General features: G+C 31.4%; 1 protein-coding gene and 1 long non-coding RNA gene across 3 annotated transcripts; one reads left to right on the top strand and one right to left on the bottom strand.

Annotated features, from left to right (window-relative positions):
* Window positions 1–487: 487 nt before the first annotated feature.
* On the top strand, window positions 488–14,046 carry LOC116767272 (integrin beta-PS). 2 transcript variants are annotated; one of them, XM_032657528.2, is made up of 17 exons: window positions 488–653; window positions 5,568–5,897; window positions 6,258–6,446; window positions 6,762–6,990; window positions 7,066–7,150; window positions 7,439–7,609; window positions 7,875–7,982; window positions 8,122–8,274; window positions 8,731–8,847; window positions 9,096–9,263; window positions 9,551–9,787; window positions 10,149–10,323; window positions 10,601–10,707; window positions 11,804–11,942; window positions 12,290–12,423; window positions 12,690–12,842; window positions 13,093–14,046. In XM_032657528.2, exons 2-17 carry the CDS (start codon window positions 5,606–5,608, stop codon window positions 13,156–13,158), a joined length of 2,523 nt encoding a protein of 840 aa, XP_032513419.2. In that variant the 5' UTR covers window positions 488–653; window positions 5,568–5,605; the 3' UTR covers window positions 13,159–14,046. The 2 variants fall into 2 exon arrangements, with proteins under 2 accessions (XP_032513419.2, XP_032513420.2); XM_032657529.2 differs by lacking the exon at window positions 488–653 and adding an exon at window positions 4,138–4,465.
* LOC133320141 (uncharacterized) lies at window positions 12,726–17,615 on the bottom strand. The gene is made up of 2 exons (XR_009753589.1): window positions 17,565–17,615; window positions 12,726–12,868 (listed from the first exon to the last, which is right to left on the bottom strand). It is a non-coding gene; the product is annotated as an uncharacterized LOC133320141 (long non-coding RNA).
* Between the last annotated feature and the right edge of the window lie 3,249 nt (window positions 17,616–20,864).

The raw sequence follows: 20,864 nt of genomic DNA, 5'->3' as shown, positions 1-20,864 counted from the left end.
GAACCAAATAGCTTTATATTATAATCATAAAATATTAATAAAATATTTTGGTTATTTTGTAATTTGACTGTATTTTTTATGTATTAGAACAACAATTGCTATTTAATGTTTTAATTGCTTAATTATTCTTATTATGTGATAAAAATATTGTCATTAAAATTCATAGATTTTACCTTAGTTTTCCCAGTAGTTTCATTACTGTAATTAATATAAATACATCATTTCGTTGGACTTAGGTTTAATAACATAAAGTTAAAAATGTTTTTTTTTTTCATTCAATCTGATGTCAATAACATTATTAACTTTGTCAGCTAAAAAGCACAAAAAAGATCGATGTTACATTTTAGTATTGCATTTCCTTTTTTATTTTAAAAATATTGTTACATTCGATTTTATTATTTTATATTCACTAAATCCAATAATTTTCTTAGAAATCGGGACATTAAAAATATTATTTCCATTTGTTATCTGTGTCATGCACTAACACAATATTCAACAGTCAACAATTTTTTATTTTATTGGAGACCAGATGAGTGTAAATTAAGTGATTTATAGTATTTTTATTTAAAAATCCTATAAAGTAATGTGTTCTTTCTGTTAAGTTTCCAACAAATATGTGTTTCTACACAGTTTTGAACAACTTTTAATCATATGTAAGTTAACTTTTTTGCATATACATATATGGTAAGATTCGATGGACACTGAAATGGAATACAATATAAACGGATATTGTGTCCATACTCCATACATATTAAAAGAATTGCTAAATAAAAGCCTGATACTGTATAGGTAATATGGTTAACCACGCCCGCCGTCTCATACATATCTGTATGTTTATTTAACTATGACATCAGTTCCCATTACGAGTTTTTTTTATGATAATAATAGTATTTATTCCACCAAGATTATGAATTTAAATTAAAGTAACCTGAAGCAAATAATATTCACTTTTAATGTGTATTCATTTGAGAAAACGTACAATAGTCTTTATTATAAAGACAAATAGATAAGCCTTCAAGTATAATACAATAGCATAATGGTATTCATATTTCGATCGAGAGAAAAACAGAATTAATTCCTCCTAATAGGCACATAATATTAAAACTGAATATAAAAATTAGTCATGTAACAAAAAAGACTAAATCAATGAAAACAGTACAAAATTAGTAAATTGTAATTTTTGTATTTACAATATTTTGCATCTTAACTTTCTACTTGATTTTGGGCTAAGATACACAAAATCATTGTATTGAAATGCCTAAAATCTAAATTCTTCTATTGATCTATCAATAACATATTATATGTTTGTAACATCATAAACCTTTAACCACATACATTATCATCATTTTTTGTAGAAAATCTTGTAAAATTTATATATTTTGTCTATTAAAGACAGATATAACTGAATGTTGTGAACAATAAGATTTCACCAGTTTCTTCACAAAGGAATTGTCAAGGCTGATCAATTGTGCGCAACAAGTTTATATTACATAGAAACAATGTCAAATTCTGACTTAATTAATTTCGATATTGTTCACTTCCCAAACTTACAAATATGTTTAAGGCCACTATTTTTGCCTATGGTAGTAGTTTTTAATGAAAACTTTCTGCTATGATTTGGAAAGAGTTTAAAAGAATTTAAAACCTATCACATTTAGGTCTAAACAGTTTTAATACTCTCAAATATAATAAGCAAAATACTCTAACAGAGTAAGTATTACAAAATTATATCTAAGAATTTTGTATAGTGTAACCAAGGAAAAACTAAAAGGTATAAATTTTATTTAAATGACTTGCGAAAGTCTTAGATCTCTTAGAAGAAGAAGTCTTAGTCTTATGTAACCAAGAGTTCAGATACCCTGAAAGTGAAATCATTTAAGGCTTTCATCTGTCACAGTTGCTGTAAAGCTTTGGGATCATGTGGATATAAAAGATACAGAGACACAGCTTTTCAGTATTCCAAGGATTCACTGTGCAGGTGATGGCCAATCGCATTGTAGGGAGAGGAGCTTTAACAGTGACTGGGATTTGCGACCCAGGTGTAGGCTTACAGGGCCCCTATCTAACGCGCGTAAAATTTAAAACAAACCTACCAGGGCTGCCTTCTAACTTCTTTGTTCTAAGATTGAATTGCTGTTAGTTCTGGACAGAAAGAACTGTTTTAGAAAGATTTATTTATTGTACCTCTCGTCCTCGCTTGTATCGCGTACAGACCCGTGTAATAACCCATTCGTAGTTAACGAGTTTGTAATACCTATTGACTTTGATGGCATGGTCTTTGGGTACGTTGGTCTCCCAAGGAAGCGTAAGCTCTTTTAACACAATGCGCTTTAAAAAAAACATGTAGTATCCGAAAACCTTAGTTTCATTTAAGTAAGTTTTATAATCTGGTTGGTAGATAACTTTTATGTGTGTTGTGACAAGGAGAACACAAAATTTCTACAAATGGCCTTATAACTGAATGCAAACAATTAAAAAAAATAATTGTGCGTGGAGTCGCTCCGCGTGGAAGAATTGAAACTTCGTAATGTGGAATGATAACAGGAGGGGTAGAACGTTTTTAAGGAATTTTTGGTGTCTTTAAGACAAACTTTATTAATATTATTTACAAGTCACAATTGATTGCCCACACGCGTTCGAGCGAAACGCATTCCCTCTCGCTCAGTCTTTTTTTATCCCCCTCCCCTCCAGGAGCGTAAAACGTTTAACGCAACCTTGTTGGAAGTCGCGTAAGAAGTTTTACTTCAATAATAATTATAATAATCAAGTTAATTTAATAGAATTGTAGAAAAAATACTTCGTTTATATATAGTTTTGTTGAATACTCAATTACTTAAAAAAAACCTGAACTTTAATACAGTTCAGACGACAAATCGTCATAGCAGATTACAATTTAGACGAAGTTGCAAAGTGTCATAATATTATAGTGCTGGCTAAGAAAAAAGGGTAAAATTCATATTCTCTTTTTGTCAACATTCCGTACTAGAGGCAAAAAGAAAACCATTTTAATGTTAATAAAAATGTTTGCTTCTGAGAATGTAAAAATTCCAATTAAAATCTTATTTTTTTTACTTTCCAATTAACAAATGAGAGCAGTATATTATATAACTTTCTGTTACTTAAATGCTACATTTTCAATATTTTTTAATTACAATCTCAACCTAATTTCAGATTTTGAAAGTGGTAATTTCTGTAAACATCCAGTCATTGCTTATTTCGATACTGCCTTATATTCTTTAATATGATTCTATTTCTCTATAGTTATATCCTGATATTTGTAAATAGTTCTGCGAGATTACTTTTAATTTTACGCATGCAGTAAACTGTGTATAAAAGTAAATAGGACCGATGTGGCGCCGTGCCCGTAAAGAAGACGGGAAAGTTCGTTGACCCGTTGCACCCTCAACCGTTATCGACGGTATACAGCCATCAATTCAGGTTGTACGGATTAGGGATAAGGTTCTGTTACTAAACAGTAAATGTACCTCTGACTACAGAAAAAAAACTTTGCCTGTTTATGTAATAGGTCTACTTTAAAGCCTTATAGAGTTTTCTGCTAGCTATTGTATACGTTAAACATTATGATTTAATATAAACAGTATCATAAATAACATGTTTATTTTATAACATGTCACAATATACTTCGATTACAGCCCTGATTAGTGCAGTCGTATTATATTGAGTTCTAAAAATAAAAAATGTGATCATGTCTTGATAATTATAAAAATGTATACTATACGAAAACTCCATTCTGATTCATACAGATATATGAAAGAAAAATAACTATTATGTGTAACCAAAGTTGCTGATTGATCTCTGTTCAACATGACGTAATTTCATTGACCTACAAAACCACCGGTTTTTGTGTTGTCCGTGAGTTTTCATTAGGTGCATACTAAATTATAAATGTTTCACAGCTTTTTTATTAGATGTAAGATCTAATATTCAAATTTCGAACGCTCTAGTTTTTGTAGTATTATGTATAAAAAAAGTTAGGTATTCGTAATGGGATCGTTTTTAATATAATGTTGTCATATAAATTGTATTGCAATTTGGCACATATCGGTTCTGAGAATGAGCGGTGACGGTGTAGTTGTATCACCGGCTGACTGAGTTATTTTCTGTACAATTAGTCATTCGTGTATCCGCCGCGGGTCGGTCGTGCGGTCGAAGCTAGAACGAAACTTCGAAATACGAATACAATCATAAAACAATTATCTTATCATTTATGATATTAAGGAATAGACGCGTTAAAGATATGCTTTTGTGTGTTGTTGTTTTCATTTGAATTTGAATTCGAGGGATTAGTTAAGGAAAACCTTCAATCTACAGTGACTACATGTTCTGTGTAATATGACTAATAATTAGGATTTTATTAAAATAATATTATAATTGCAGACTGGGTTAAAGTGGGACACTAATAAAATCTGTAGTGCTGTTTTGTTGTAGTATGTGTACACTGCAGGTAAGAAATTTTAACAAGTCAATGTTAATAAAATTTACCATAACGCTTGAAGAACCTTTTAGTAAAGTTATGAGTGCATTAAAATTATATTTAGATAGTGATGCATCTCTTTATCTTCATACCCGAAAAAAACTTTTTTTTGTCATAATTTATCTATAAAATTTAAAACTTTTATATGATAGTCACTTGAACTTTTTTATCTTCAATAATTTCAATTTAATAATCCGAATATTTTGTTATTAATTATGTTAATTAAAACAATTTACTGAATTGATTAAATCAACAGCAGTTTCTTTCTGTTATAAAACCAGTGTTTCAAAACTTAATAAAAACACTACATAAAACATTACAAATATTTTCAAAGTATAACTTTCAACTAGATTTGTGATTATTCCTATTTTAAACTTGAAAAAAATTCGTTTATTATCCTATTATTATTATTATTTAGTTTTCTATTCACACAGGTTGATTAAAATGTGCTTCCTATTATGATCTCATTTTGATATTATAATCTAAAGAAACATCTGTTTATAGCTCAAGGATAATAACAGCATTAACTTTATTTGCAAGAAGAATAAACCTTTTGAGGATCGATATATTTATTTTTATAATTTTCAGCATAATGTATTAAGCTCTATACTTTAAGTTCATTTTAAAAATAAAACATTAAAGCACACATTGTGAAATCACTTAACGCGACCTCCAGATTATACGGCAGCGTGGGTGCACAAACACACCCACAGATATCTACAATATTGTAAATCGTATGTGCTAAGTTTACTATTACCGTATTAAACCAAAATTTATCGAAATGAAAGCATCTGTTTGTTAACTAAATATGCTGCCCTTTAGAGACTGAATGAGTAAAGGGTACGGCTGCTAGCTTAAAAAAAAAACATCAAGTAACTTTTTGTTTCAGATCTCCTTACGGTTTGATAAAAAAACTTGGGACTTTGAAGTATTTGTAACTGTAATAATATTTTTTTGTTACCTCATTCATATTTTTTATATATATTATTATGTCGAATAAGAAAATAAGAAGAAAAACTTTAAATAATCTTGTTAAATATAAATGGATTGTAAAGATAAATATTTTTTGCAGGTGTTGATCTGAAAACGAACGAAATATAAGAAAAAAACATGTATACACGATCGATTTTACTATTGTGTATGTGGGCGAGCTTGTTTGTGGCGTGTTTTGGACAACGCGCTGAACAACTTCTCGCACAGAACCCATGCTCGAGCAAGACGACTTGCAGCGACTGCGCCCGGACGCCCACCTGCGCCTGGTGCTTCGCCCCCGAATTCAATGGCCCCCGGTGCTTCAACCCAGCTATGGAAGGCGGCACCGCTGGCTGTGACGAAGCCTACATATTTAATCCGGATAACCAACAGTCAATCGACGCATCTTTTAACAGAGAATTGACTAGAGGTACGTTTGTTTTTTCCATTAATATAGATAAATTGATAGAAATTTTTCTTCTTGATACTCTTTCAATAAAAATTTCAAAAAATTTGTTCATGGACAATGGATCCTGATTTATTATCATTTATATATTGCGATTGCTTTAATTATTACAATTTTATTAACATTTAAAAAACAAGGATTTATATAGGCACTGTGCGTTTAGTGCCGTGTTTCCTTGCAAAGACAAAAAACTTTTAAAGTTGTTAAACAATACTAAAACTAAACTAAAAACGTGATTTATGACAAAATTTGACAAAATAAAAAAAATTGTATGAGATTTAACTTTGAATCCAAATAAATCATTGTCAATGCTTTTTATTGTAGCCAAAGGTCGTATGGGCGTTGGGATGGAGTCCTCTTACTACGAAGAATCTATGAGTAGCAGCAGCAGCAGCAGCAGCAGTAGTAGCAGTAGCAGCAGTAGCATCAAGGGCGGTGGTTACATGGGAGCAGCGGGCGGTGAAAACCTGGTGCAGATTAAACCACAAAGAGTTAAACTACAATTACGGATGAGTAAGTAACACCTTTACATGACTCATTTCAACATTATTATATCAATAATGACCAATCTTATTATACTATAAAATTGAAGATATTGTTTGTTTGTTTGTAATGCTCAAAGCTCAGAAATAAATGGTCTGATTGGAAAAATATCTTCTCATTATTAGAATCTTTTCATAGGGAAAGTATGTAGATATTAGATTATGTTATACAATTACAAAAAGGGCAGAGTATCAGTAATAAATGTTACTAATGTATTGACTATTGATATTTCAAAGTACTTTTGATTATAAAAATATTACTATAATTTTATATGTTTTGTTTCAGATCAAATGCAAAAGATGTCATTCTCGTACGCTCAAGCCCAAGACTATCCGGTTGACCTCTACTACCTCATGGATCTCAGTAGGTCTATGAAGAACGACAAGGAGAAGCTCAGTACACTAGGAAGTCTACTGTCTAGTACTATGAGAAATATCACATCCAACTTTAGAATTGGTTTTGGTTCCTTCGTGGATAAACTAGTCATGCCATATGTGTCCACAGTACCAAAAAAGTAAGAAGCTTTGTCGGTAGTTAATTGTCTAATTATTATGAATATTATTGTTTAATTACTTTTTTCTTTTTTAAGTTTGATATCGCCGTGTGACGGTTGTGCTGCCCCCTACGGTTACAAGAATCAAATGTCTCTGAGCAACGACACGGACTTTTTCGATGTAAATATTTTTTTTCTTGTTATATATATATTGTAAAAAATTATTTCATTAATAAATATATTCACAGGTAATATTAAGGCTAGGTATAATATAACGAAGTAAAATGTGTACGACTTGATCTTTATGATCGCAATTTAAACATAAGATATTAGAAGGTTCTCAATAGATATTATACCTAAGTTGTTAAGTAGTAGAAAGAAACATAGACATCAGCACATCCGTACATACTCGCAAAATATCGTATTAATAATACTTGTAGCATTTATACCAATTGAAATATGTTTTCAGAAAGCTGTAGCCCGAGCTGACGTATCCGGTAACTTGGACGCCCCGGAAGGAGGCTTTGACGCTATCATGCAGGCTGTGGTTTGTAAGAGAGAGATCGGCTGGAGGGAACATGCAAGAAAACTACTCGTGTTTTCAACTGATGCTGGGTTCCATTACGCTGGTGACGGAAAGGTAAGAAACAAGAAAAATATCAAATATATAATAAAAATATCAAAGGTAAGAAACAAGAAAAATAGAATTCTTGTCAAAACAATTGTTATTTTTCAAAAAAAAATCTATAATATTTGTTTGAATGACAGTAAAATGTTTTTAGTATCACGCAATTTGTTTTAAACAACACAAACAGAATTATATTTAATAAATCAAATAAAAATTTATATAAAAGATGATGCATTGTTATAGCTTTTGAAAGTAAATGTATTTTTGTCTGTTACAGTTGGGAGGTATAGTCCAGCCTAATGATGGTGAATGTCACATGGAAGATAATTCATACACACACTCAACAAAACAGGATTATCCAAGCATTTCACAGATCAATTTGAAGGTACTTATTACATGTTAAAGGCACAAGACACAGTTTATAATGTTTTCATATTTCCATTGCTGGTATCGCGTCTTATATATTACTATTACAATGTCGTAAAAAGCTCAAAAGTCACAACATTTATATTTTCTCATGCCAGGTTAAAGAGCACGCTATAAACGTGATATTCGCTGTGACAGCTGAGCAGATCAATGTGTATGAGCAGCTCAGCAAACATATTGAGGGTTCCAGCTCAGGTATACTGAGTGAGGACTCGGACAATGTGGTTGACCTTGTTAGAGAGCAATACAATGTAAGTAATCAAACAGTAATATAAAAATTATAATACACTGATTTAAAAACTAAACAAAACACTTCCGTCATTTCCATACTATCAATATGTCATATATAGTTCAACTAAAGAAGTTATCTAATTTCATGACCCAAAATATTTCCGGATTATCTTTAGACTCCAAAGTATAAATTGTGAATTTATGTATATAAGTGAAATTACTAAAAATGCTCGTTTTTAAAAGGAGATAATATATTTAATTCAAAGCTATAGTGATGGTTGTTTGACTTGACATTAGACTTGTGATTTTAGTAATTAAACATACATGAATATCACAAACACAAGATTTTATAGAAAAATGCAATATAAAATAAAGCTACAATTAGAAAAAATTTAACTTGATTTTCTAGTAAGTTATAGTACCATAATGTTTTAAGATTAATGTGAGTAAAATATATATATTTTTTGTATTTACAGAAAATTACTTCAGCTGTTGAGATGAAGGATACATCTAGTGACGCGGTACAGATATTGTATTACTCATCATGTTTGGGCGGCAAGCTGCAGCAGACTAACAAGTGTGAGGGGCTTAAGGTTAAATTCATTTGTCATTATTATTTACAAGGAATATGTGAATTATTATAAACGCGAGATTTATGTCACCTTGGACATATGTTGTTCAAGTTATTTAATGATTTTCTATAAAATTAGAGTCACATAAAATTTTAAGACAATATAAGCATTATTGGATTTTGCTAAGAGGAGTAATTAGTATAGTCGTTAGTAGTAGGAAATAAAAACATTTGTATATTCATGAATTTATAAATTTACATATATTTAAGGTTGGAGATGTTGTGGAATTCACAGCGGAAATAACATTAAAGGAATGTCCCAAGGACCGTAATAAGTGGAAACAGATGTTTACTATTTATCCTGTCGGTGTGTCTGAAAGTTTAACTGTAGAGTTGGAAATGCTCTGTGACTGTCCCTGTGAACATCCCGGGCACCATGTGAGTATTATCAAGAACATTCTAGAATCTAGATACACAAATAGCTCCTTAGATAGTTGATGCATTTTTGAAGTGAAGGTTGGTGGAAACTGTTATATCAAATATATTAAGAGGGAACTTTGAATGTGCTGGCCTATTATAGTACATGATTAAACTTCTGTCGACCATCTGAAACTGCGTAAGACTTTGTCCAAACATATTTAAAGATCTACTATACTTACTACATGTGAAATAGCATTGTAGTTTGGGTAAGTTTTTCAATATCTTAATCATTTGTTTCCTTCCAGGCGTACAACGACAGTCCATTAGTATGTAGCGGGCAGGGTATCTCTCAGTGTGGAGTCTGTGTGTGTCCTCCGGGGCGCTTCGGTAAGAACTGCGAGTGTTCAGCCCACGGCGGCGTGTCCGTGGAACAGGAGCGAGGCTGCAGACCGACCAACGCTAGCTCTGGACCTATGTGTTCCAACAGAGGCATGTGCATCTGCGGTATATGCGAGTGTAACAAGATGGACGACCCGCTGAAGGTAGCTTAAAACCCTATAATAAAAGTTTTACAAGTGTTCGGTTCTACATGTCGCAAAAAGTATGCAATTTTTTTTTCATTTAGATGATAGATGGAGTTAGACGTGTGTATTATTCGGTGTAAAACAAAAATCATAATTCAGCGTCGATTTCAAAAGACAACAAAGTAACCTTTGTAATTAGTTCACTCACAACAGCTGTTTGAAAAATTCGTAATATCAAATAAATTGAATATTTTTTTACTTTTTTTTTAACAAAGACTAAAATTTAAATTGCCTCTATCAAACTGCAACCTTTTCGTTATCTTCATACAACTGTCATTTGCCCTATTATTTCATATAAACAAATATTTAACAATTCCAGGTGATATCTGGTCCGTTCTGCGAGTGCGATAACTTCACGTGCGACATGAACAAGGGTCAGCTGTGTTCTGGCCCTGATCACGGGGAGTGCGTGTGCGGAAAGTGTTCCTGTCACCCGCAGTACAGCGGCCCCGCCTGCCAGTGTCTTAAGGACCAGGCACCTTGCATGTCACCCGGTAATATAAACCTTCAACACAATAACATCTAATACTCTCATGAGTAGTCATTGAAGTAAAACCAATAATTTCGGAATGAATGGGTATCCTTCTCATCGAGCCTGACTCATCATGCTTCACGTCAAACACCAAGGTGAAATCAAACTCAAAATACAATACAAAGAGGCTTAAATGCTCGTTTAAATATTTATTTACTAATCGAATATTTATGTATGAAAGGAACTTATGTGTCAATAGTCTGTATACTGTACACGATGAGAACATAATATCTTCACAGAAAACAACAAAATCTGCAGCGGCAATGGTAAATGCGTTTGCGGTCAGTGCGTGTGCAATGTTGATGAAGATAGACACTACTACGGAAAATATTGTGAGAACTGTCCGGTGAGTCTGAGCTGTGATTTAATAGTTAAATTTATTACAATAGTAGGAACCACGCCAAACACGTGACACGACCTCGAGGTGCGGGAGCCGACAACTATTTAAACTTTTAATGGTTTAATTGTTAGTTAGTATCTATGACGTCATTGTTCATTTATTTTGCTTTACTGAAAAGAAACTTTTAATGCGACTTCCAAAAAGGTTGCATTAAACGTTCAACGCTCCTGGGGAGGGGAATAGAAAAAGACGGAACGACCGTAAATGGATGGGTTATTGTGAATCGCAAGCAATGTTTATAAAGTTTGTCTTAAAGAAACAATATGGGTACAGGAAAAATTGATTTTTACCCCTTCCTATTTTAATTCCCATTTTACGAAGTTCCACTTCCTACTGTAATAGTTTAATAAATTTACTGAAAGCAATAAAAATAAATATTAAGTCTCCTTATGTGTCGTGGCTGTAATATTATTTATTACTATTAAATGTCTTCCGCTGTTGTATAAAAACTGAAAATTCAACGAAAAACCATTTTCAAACTTATTTATTTGAATAATTAAAAGGTCAAGATACAAACAACAAAACGTATTATTGGAAAACGTTTTTATTACATCCTGTATATAATTTTTCATTGTATGAAATAGTCTATTTTTTAAAACCACTCTCGATTTATTATTATTTATCACCTCATATACAGTTTCTGCCTCCTTTGTTATGCGCCTATAGCCACATGTTTTAATTAAAATGGCGTTTTGTCCTTTACATTTCTAATTCTGTTCCAGCCGTGTGACATCTGTTTTATATAAAATTACTAATGACATTAGAAAATGAGTCATTGACCTGAAATTGTTGTTAACATGTGACGTAAAAGTCGAGACATAATTACGCGCTTTCTTTTATATTGTGTCTGTGTACGAATCGATCATTTTATAATAGATTTCGTTTTGTTTCCCTTTGTTTCCCCTCTTCTTATTTTAAGGCTAGGGTTTTTTTGCTAATGCGTATTGTATTGTATACTTTATTGTGTAACGTATTTTTTTAAAGTGTAGATTGTGAATATTTTCCACTACAAGAGGTATCAATTAATTGTTTATGTTTCCAGACGTGCCCCGGCCGCTGTGAGGACTTCAAGCAGTGCGTGTTGTGTGAAGTACACAAGCGCGGGCCCCTGTACCGGGACGAGGCGCCGGAGTGCGGGGACTGCGCCCTCTACCCCGAGGTCGTCGAGGGAAAGATAGAAGGTATACTTACGATGTTGTTGATGTTCAACTAACTTAAATACAGGAAGTAATGTGAAATTAATTCTTGTTGTCCGCATGTTTACGTTTTCGACTATAAAATCACTATAGTATTTGTAATCCTAATTATACAACTTTTTTTATTATATACCTCTACAGTGCACAATGAAGTTTCCAAAAAATTTAAACTATTTAAATCTGTTTTATTTAAACATATCTGTAGGACTCAATTTAATTATTTGTAATTCAATGTTGTTATAAATAAGCATATACAATAATGGGTACATTATGAGATCTAAGACTTTCGCGAGTATTCATAGTATATACATATTTTTGTATTTATGTTGCAGCAAACGAGACGCTGAATGAACATTTGTGTAGTTTCTATGACGACGAAGACTGTTTGTACGTTTACGTGTATTCATACAACGAAACAAGGCATTTGCACATCAGAGCACAGAAAGAACACGAATGTCCTAAAAAGGTATGTCACTTTGACATTATTATTATTTATTACAAACTATAGAATCATTAATTGGAATGCAGGTTTTCCTGTTGAGAGCAGGATTTTGATATTAGGCAATGGCAATTTAGAAAATAATAGATCACTCGTCTATATAGTAAATACGTTAGTAGTTCTGACTCACATATTAATCGTAATATTCAGACCTTACTATTATAGGAATACAAAGGTGTAAATAATAGTATATTTATGAATATATGGCTTTCTATATATGTTTGTTTTATTAGGTTTATATCCTGGGTATCGTGTTGGGTGTGATAGCGGCCATCGTGCTGGTGGGGCTGGCGCTGCTGATGCTGTGGAAGATGGTCACCACCATACACGACAGGAGAGAGTTCGCACGCTTCGAGAAGGAACGCATGATGGCTAAGTGGGACACGGTGAGCTACTCACAACAGTTCCTTATCTATAAAAATTAAAATACACTTAGTTTTTTCTTAATCATTATGATGGATGTTTTATTACAGAGCCGGATTTAAATTGAACCAACGTTTCTAAAATATTAAGCATAAAAGTGATTAGAAATTTTTTGTATAATAAAGTTCCCTGAATATTTCATATTATGCAAGATTAATTAATAGAACTTATACTAAAAAATCAGATTTATTTATAATAACAATTCATTTTTAGGGTGAAAATCCGATTTACAAGCAAGCGACATCTACATTCAAAAATCCGACCTACGCCGGGAAATAGAGATACATTTAGCTGCTGGGGCGCAGCGCATATAATATACTATAAAGATTATAGAGATAAATGTAATGCATTTTAAACCATTTAGACTTCAGTATTCTATAACGACAAGAAGATTTCACGTAAATCGTCGTTCGGATACGCCTTGGAGAAGTGCCTTCCGTTAAGACTCTTGTCATTCATATTAATAATCTCTTTACAATTAATCGATGCGTATTTTTAAAAACATATACCGTATAAATATATAGGTCTGTAACAATCTCGGATATTTTATATATATTATATTAGTGGTAGAGTACGCTTTTGTACTTACATGTGTGTGTGTGTGTGTTGGATGTGTGTGTGTTGAGATTTTATTGAATGATTATTAATTGTATGTTCAATGGAATCTTTGCATTACTCAATGGCTATTAATTATAATTAGGTACGTGACATGACGTTAACAATATACAGTTGTGTCATACGCATAAATATATATGGATATGACGAGTTTGCAATAATTAATTATTGAAAGGATAATTAAAATAAATTTTGATTGTAATACAAAGGGTTGCGAGATAGCGTAAGGTGACTGCCGCTTAGCTCTAGTGCCTTATTAATGTTTTAGTGCCATTACTAATCGTATTGGAATAAGTGTGTTATTTATTTCAACATTACCTAATCTCGAGTAACGACATAGACTTATTTATTTTTTAAGCAGATTATATAATAAACTCCTGACGCTATTTGTCTATAGATTTTCGATCAACTTTTACGTTTTATCTTTATATTTTTTTTTTATTTTTTAATTTATGTGATATATGAAGTGTAATTGCGACTTGTATATAATTTTAGTGTCTATTCGAATTCAATGCCTTTTCATTAATAGCTAATAAAATTATATTAACTGTATTTATTTTTTTATTCCGTCTTAATTGAACCAAATTATGAACAAAACATTGATTGAAGAAAAATATTAAACAAAATGATTTTTCTCTTTTTTATCGTGAAAGTTCTGAAAATAGGGACTTTTATAATACTGAAAGTTTCATTAAAATAAGCTACGGAATTGAAGGCGCCTTAAAACACATAACTTATGTACTAATAATAAATTGATTTATTTCATACACGTCTTATGCACTCTTATTACACAGATAACCCTTCAGTTTTTAAATCAACATTAGTTTTTTTTATCAACACTTGTAATCATTTCCAGTTGTACTATTTTTAATTCGATACAGTAACGTAACGTATCGTAACAGTATTATAACGCAACAGGAACACAATAGATCATGACATACCGGGGAAACTACGTTAAAAAAACGCGCCAGGTTGACTACCTCACGGGTGGTGCGGAAACGTGCACATTTAATGAAATACAAAACATTCTGCATCTGAAATATTGATTCTAGAGAAAAAAGTGTGTGAACGAGTTTCGTAGTTAATTATATGAAGATTAATTTTTGTCTCTTATTGTTATGATAAAACTTACCGTTTAGCTGGAAAATGGAAAAAAATAATTTAACTACAATTGACCTTGGATAAATTAGTCTGCACTTTCGGACAAATTGTAATAGTGTTCCCAACGTTCATGCTTATTTTCAGCTTTGTGCGAATTAATGTAACTGTATCCTATAACCTATTTTGACACTAATTTGACAAGGCTAAAAGTTATTGCAATAAGAGAACATGAGAATTTATTCCTTACTTTGAAGAAACGAGTACACTGTCCTTAACAAAATCTTTAATTTAAAAAATGAAGATATGAGTTACAAAAAATATACAATAGCCTATTTAATTTTGAGAATTATTAAACTTATATTATGATACCTTTCAAATGGGTCGCTCGATTTAAATAATTTAAAAAGTAATTTACACATACTGATGCAGGCTTGAAAAAGAAGTAATTTATTTTCATAGGACTAAGTACCGTATTTATGTAAATAGCTTTCAAATAAACGCTTTAGGAATGCCAATTTTTAAAAGTTGTAAAATTGGATATAGTATGTTATCCTTAAGATATAAACATATGCCACCGCGGGGTTTTCTGTACATCTATATAAGATACACAATTCCACCACATATTATTTTGTTATGACGCGGCGAGGGACTTTGTTTTATAACAATATGTATGTATGTAGATTGATGATAAGTAAAAGTTTTTAAACGATATTCATATATTTATAAACGGAACAAATGGATGGAAAATTGTAAAAATAGTTAAGGTTTGTCGTTTAGGGAAATTTAATTCTTAATTGCAAATTTTATCTCCTGAGGACGGGTGTAAAGCTAGTAATTATATAAGGAACTTTTGACATTAATTGTTTTAAATACATATAAAATATACGTATATAATATATAAATATATAATATACTTTACATGACATATTCATTAAACATTTGCCTATTCAATAAATATTTATTATAGACTTTATTATATATTATCAGGGTATTTGACAGATTTAAGGAAATTAACTCTGATTGTTCATTATATTATAAAACACTTCTTATTTTTTATGACAATTATAGATTAAAAAATAAAACCGTAAACTACATATGTTGTAGGTAGGTACATCACTTGCATGTATCAAAACCCTTGCGCCTATAATCGTTTGGTAAAGAATGAAAAATATTTTTTATATTGATCTCTTATGAATGTCGTACATAATTTTTTATACTGTATATTTAATTTGAATAAAAAAATATTCATATCTAGTAAAAATTGTTACACATTTTCATTATAGTCAAATACCCTACTATACTTGTCATCTCAATTTAGCAATAACAGAGGCTGACCTTTCCACACAATTAATATATTAATTTGTTTGTTATCATAGTGTTAATGTTTGTGCTTTTCTAACGTTATTACTGCAAAGCAATTTATGAAAACCGGTTGAAATGTATCATATGACAAAATGTAGGTATGATGTGACAAATCGTAATAAGACATTATTTATTTTTTATCTTTATGCTAATTATGTAATCAAAATCCACATTATTTCTCATAATTAACAAAAAACTCAAGCATGAGTCATAAAGAATTATATTTAACTTTAACTAAAATGGTGTCGTAGGTGAATTAAATAAAATTTGTTATGCTTTCCTTCGAACGCAGCAAAATAATTTTGTTTTCAACTTCTTTAAATGTAAGTATACGATTGCTATCGAGTAATTTATTTTTCAGCTTGTTTGGACAATAATATAAGTTTTACTTCTTACAGTTGTAGGTTATTTTGCAATAGGTGTTGAGAAAAACGTAGAAAATTAAAATCATTTTCATAATAAATATATGAATCCAGATCCATTTATGATTAAATCAATGTAATTTAAGTTTCTTAAATTTTCAATGTAAATTAATAAACTTAATTTCTAAGTAAGAAAATTTAGATTGAAATTAACTCCAAAAGGAACAGGTACTTAGAACTGATGTTAAATATTACCTTTGTCCTAAAACCACACGATGTATCATGTTAAGAAGATTAAAAGGGTGTTTCAACGATGAGGTTTCAGGCTATAGAATAAACATGGTTTTGTTGTTTATGTTATCTTATGGAAATTGTGCTAAGTTTTATGCAGCGAATGAAGTAATGTGGAAAACTAAAAAAATCGTTTTGTTTTAAGAAACCGCTATGAGCAAAAAATATATATATTAATATTCGTCAATATTTCTGTGTATATGTGTGCGTACGTGTGCGCGTGTTTGTGCCTGTGACATCTCTCAAACGGCTTGTCTGATTTCGATGCGGTTTTTTAAATTTTAAATCCAGTTTTCTTGCGTTGGTTCTTAGCTATGTTTAGTTAGTAACGACCCAGCATTGTAAAAGTATCAGTTTTTTTCCATAACGATGTAAGGCACTTTTAATGGATGATAATTTGGTTAATTGCTTCACACTTGTTGGTATAATCTTTAAAGGACACTGAATTTGTTGGAGGTATTTAAAGTTTTGTAAATTTTTGTTATTATTTATTAAAAAAAAATACTTATTTAATAGGAAATAATTAGTAAGAATTATGAAAAATCATATAGTCTTAGGACTCTCAGGTAAAAAAGGGACTCTTAAGGAAATCTTAAAGACTTTCGCGGGTATTCATTTAAATAAAACTAATATTTGCAGATTTAATACGCGTTTTTAATTATTTTAACTACATACTCCCGCCGTTTTAGTTACTTTGCAGCAATCGTGATCACGCGCAGACGAGATGATAATACCTCAACGCTTAGTAAATTCCAAAATATTATTTTTATTTAAAGGGATTCTTAGGTATAGGTTATAGGTTTTAGAATATTTTTTTATGATAATATGCATTTAAGTATATTGTCGAAGACTTCGTATAAACTCTAGCTGGCCGAGGCCCGTACCCTACATAATTGATCGAGTACAGTTTTTATTTTAATTAATTACCAAACATAAAAACCGCGTAGTACTCACACGAATCGTTGACAATGATGTACGATGGTCAGCTGACGCCTGACAAGTCCTGTTGTCGCCAAATTGGCCATGTTTAAGCCGACATGCGACAGATAGACGAAAATGTTAGTACTGTATCAGAAAATTTTACATTACAAAAATGAAAGAATGAAAGCAATATTTAAATCGTAAATTAATGATTCCTTAGTAACTAAATACACAAAACCATATTCTAATTTATGCCAAAAAAAGTTTAGTTATTTAATGGAATGAAAATTGAAACCTTTGTTTTATATTTCTTAATATCTATTTATCTATTTTGGCATGCGACTGCGATCCAAATTTGAATATCTTAAAATTTTTGAAAATATAAAACTAAGGACACCTATACTGATTTTTGTTTATTTAATATTCATACAATAAAAAGTCTTAATTTTAGAAATATAGTATCTATGCATTGTATTCTAAACTTTTAGCTCAAAGTTCAGCGAACTCTTTGGATCCTCGGCAAAAATGCTCTTTAGTGTCAGATGTAAAAAAGTGACGCGCTGCATCATCAACATGCCTGGTCGGGTTTTTTTAGATCCATGCAATTTTGGTCTCAAGAAGCAATACATCAAATAAAAGAGCAGGAGCTGTTTATACACTTCTACTCGACTTTGGATTTGAATCTTGGTTAATTCATTGGCACTATTTGACTCCTTATATAGATTTTACTAAATGATCATAAATTGAATGTATTGCACACAATTTAGAGAGTCCAAAGGAGTCTGAGATTCGGCGAGTGCGGGTACTAGGTTGTTTTTCTACTTCTTAAATCTCATTATTCCGCACATTTTTACGACCTGAGCGCGAACGTTTTTTAAGTGTCGAATCTCTTTTATCAAAACAATTAAACCGACGCAGTGTAGTTCGCTCATTACCCGTCTCTTCCATTTCAATTTTATTGTCCTTGCTGCGACGGCTGTTTCAAACTTTTGTTTTCAATAATTTCTTAACAATACGCGGATTTTATATCGATCTGCACTATTTATTATAAAAACGTACTGCGTAACCAACAAGCGAAGACACAGTGACTAAAATAAAGTAAAACAATTGCACTTTAACATAGAGACTAGCTTTAACATATGTTTAAATTTGAAGCGTCGGAAATCTCACATACGAACACCGACATTTCTTATGGAGCATCCTCTGAATGTAGATTAGAAATGATTGTCTAATTTATTGCCGAACTACGGCGAAACCAGAAGGATGGTTATGTTTTATTTCTGTCTAGCAATACGTATGTATGTGTTTTAGTTTTCGTTTGCAACTGAAAAACTGGTTAACAAAAAATCGTTTTGTTGGCTTAAGTGCCAATTATCTTTTGAAGATAATTACAAAAGCGTAATTAAGACTTAAATTTATTTTTCGATTGATAAGAAGTTCTTAAAGAACAAAAAATGGCGTTTATATATTAATTCTGTATTACAAATTGCTTTGAAATAGATAAAACACCGGTGTAAATCATCACCCATGTTTATTTGTACAAGTTTAGTTTCAGCGGGTTTTCGACTTTTGAGTCATTGTTCAAATAAACTTTAGAGAAATAATATGAAATTTGGCGCTGGTTATATCACTGTAAAGTGTGAAATGTGTACCACACCATCATATTTTGAGATTGTTTAGAGAATGAACACATTAGCGGTATACAAAGGCTCCGCAGGTGGGTCGGCGATTAATCACAGTGAGGAATTCAGCGGGGGCGGAGGCGGCGCGACTGCCCTAGTGCCGCCTCGGGAGCCCGACGTGGCGCACGCCCGCCCCTCGTTCGGAACACATGCCCCGCAGCTCACCACCCCTACATATCTTTCAAACCCGAACATAAAGGTAAGGATGCAACTTTGGTTCTGCACTTTTTTGTATGTTATCAGTTATTGTCTACAGCCTTTTCATCTACGTATGAACGCAAAGGCACCCTTTCAATGTTTCTTACTACGGGTAAACTTCTTGCAATTTTGAAGTTGTTTTAAGTAACTTTCAGTATAAGGTACGGTGTGAGTGAAAATTTTATATTAACAAAGCTACTTTTTTTTTAATAAGTTGTTTGAATCTATGATCATATTTGTCATATTTTTAATTAAGTAAAATTTATAACTGAATGGCTGTAAAGCTGCTCTTGTAAGTAAATCCATTCAGCTTTAGTAAAATAGGTCATACTTTGTGAAAACTTTACTGTAAATTAAAAATAAGTAAGTATGAATTTATTTGCGAATAACAGGGACGTATTCAGTATAACATGTAATTTTAATGAATATTGTTTGTAAATGAATTCTCAAAGTAGAAAACAATTTTAAGGTAATATAATCTTTATTTTAAAAACTAAACGTAATTAATTTTATATAAGGACCATATAGGATATACCGAACAACAGGAATAATTAATGCACGTACGTACACATCTTACCTGTTCGTATTTCAGATCTCACACAACAACAGCTATTGTTAGTGTTACGTCCTGGCTCCTCGTATGTTTACGTTAAGCCGACAAGGTTAATAGTATTCTATAAATCAACTAAAACCATATACCGATAAGGTGGAATAATACACTTAAACTCAACATATCCAAATAGATCGGAGTAATGATGACGTGTTTCAATTTATGTGGATATTAGTCGAGCTTTTGTTCGCAAGACAAAGTCCACATCTATACACGTTGAGTTTTATAGCTTAGTGGATGTATAAAGCTCTCGTTTCAATCACAGAACGACACAGATAAGTTGGTAATACAACAATAGTACAATTTGATATATGTATTCAGGATTATTCTCATCTTGAGGATGAATTATTAACGGATGAGCGCTTACTACCGCGTCAGCTTCCATTACTTGGATACCCAAAATTGAGCTCTTTCAAAATCCAGGCTTTTATTTCCCAGCGTTTTAGTTACCTTTGATTTCCTCTGGGAGCAGTCTTATCACTGGATAGTACAACGAATTTAGTATCTTTGTCAAAGCGTATCAAAATTTGTGATATCTGACTGAGTAGTATTCATGACAATTGAAAAGGAAAACATTTATCAGATACACATATAGGTATATAAATATTTAGATAGTGCTTCGACTATCGAAATCTAATAATTATTTTCAGGATTTGTTATTTTCAATACATTTTGTAAATAATACTAAGGTTATATATTTTTTGGCATCATTTGATTTAATTTATGGATTTTTTGAAATACCACCCACCGACTTTTGTGAACTTTTCAAATATACGTATGTATATCAATATTTTTTTTAAAATAGGTAATACAAATAATGTTTGTAGGAAATAAGGCTACTTA

Source organism: Danaus plexippus (genome assembly GCF_018135715.1).
Source record: "Danaus plexippus chromosome 9 unlocalized genomic scaffold, MEX_DaPlex mxdp_26, whole genome shotgun sequence".
NCBI classification, from domain to species: domain Eukaryota; kingdom Metazoa; phylum Arthropoda; class Insecta; order Lepidoptera; family Nymphalidae; genus Danaus; species Danaus plexippus.
The sequence above is the reverse complement of the archived record's forward strand: the minus strand, read 5'-3'. Positions and strand labels throughout refer to the sequence as shown.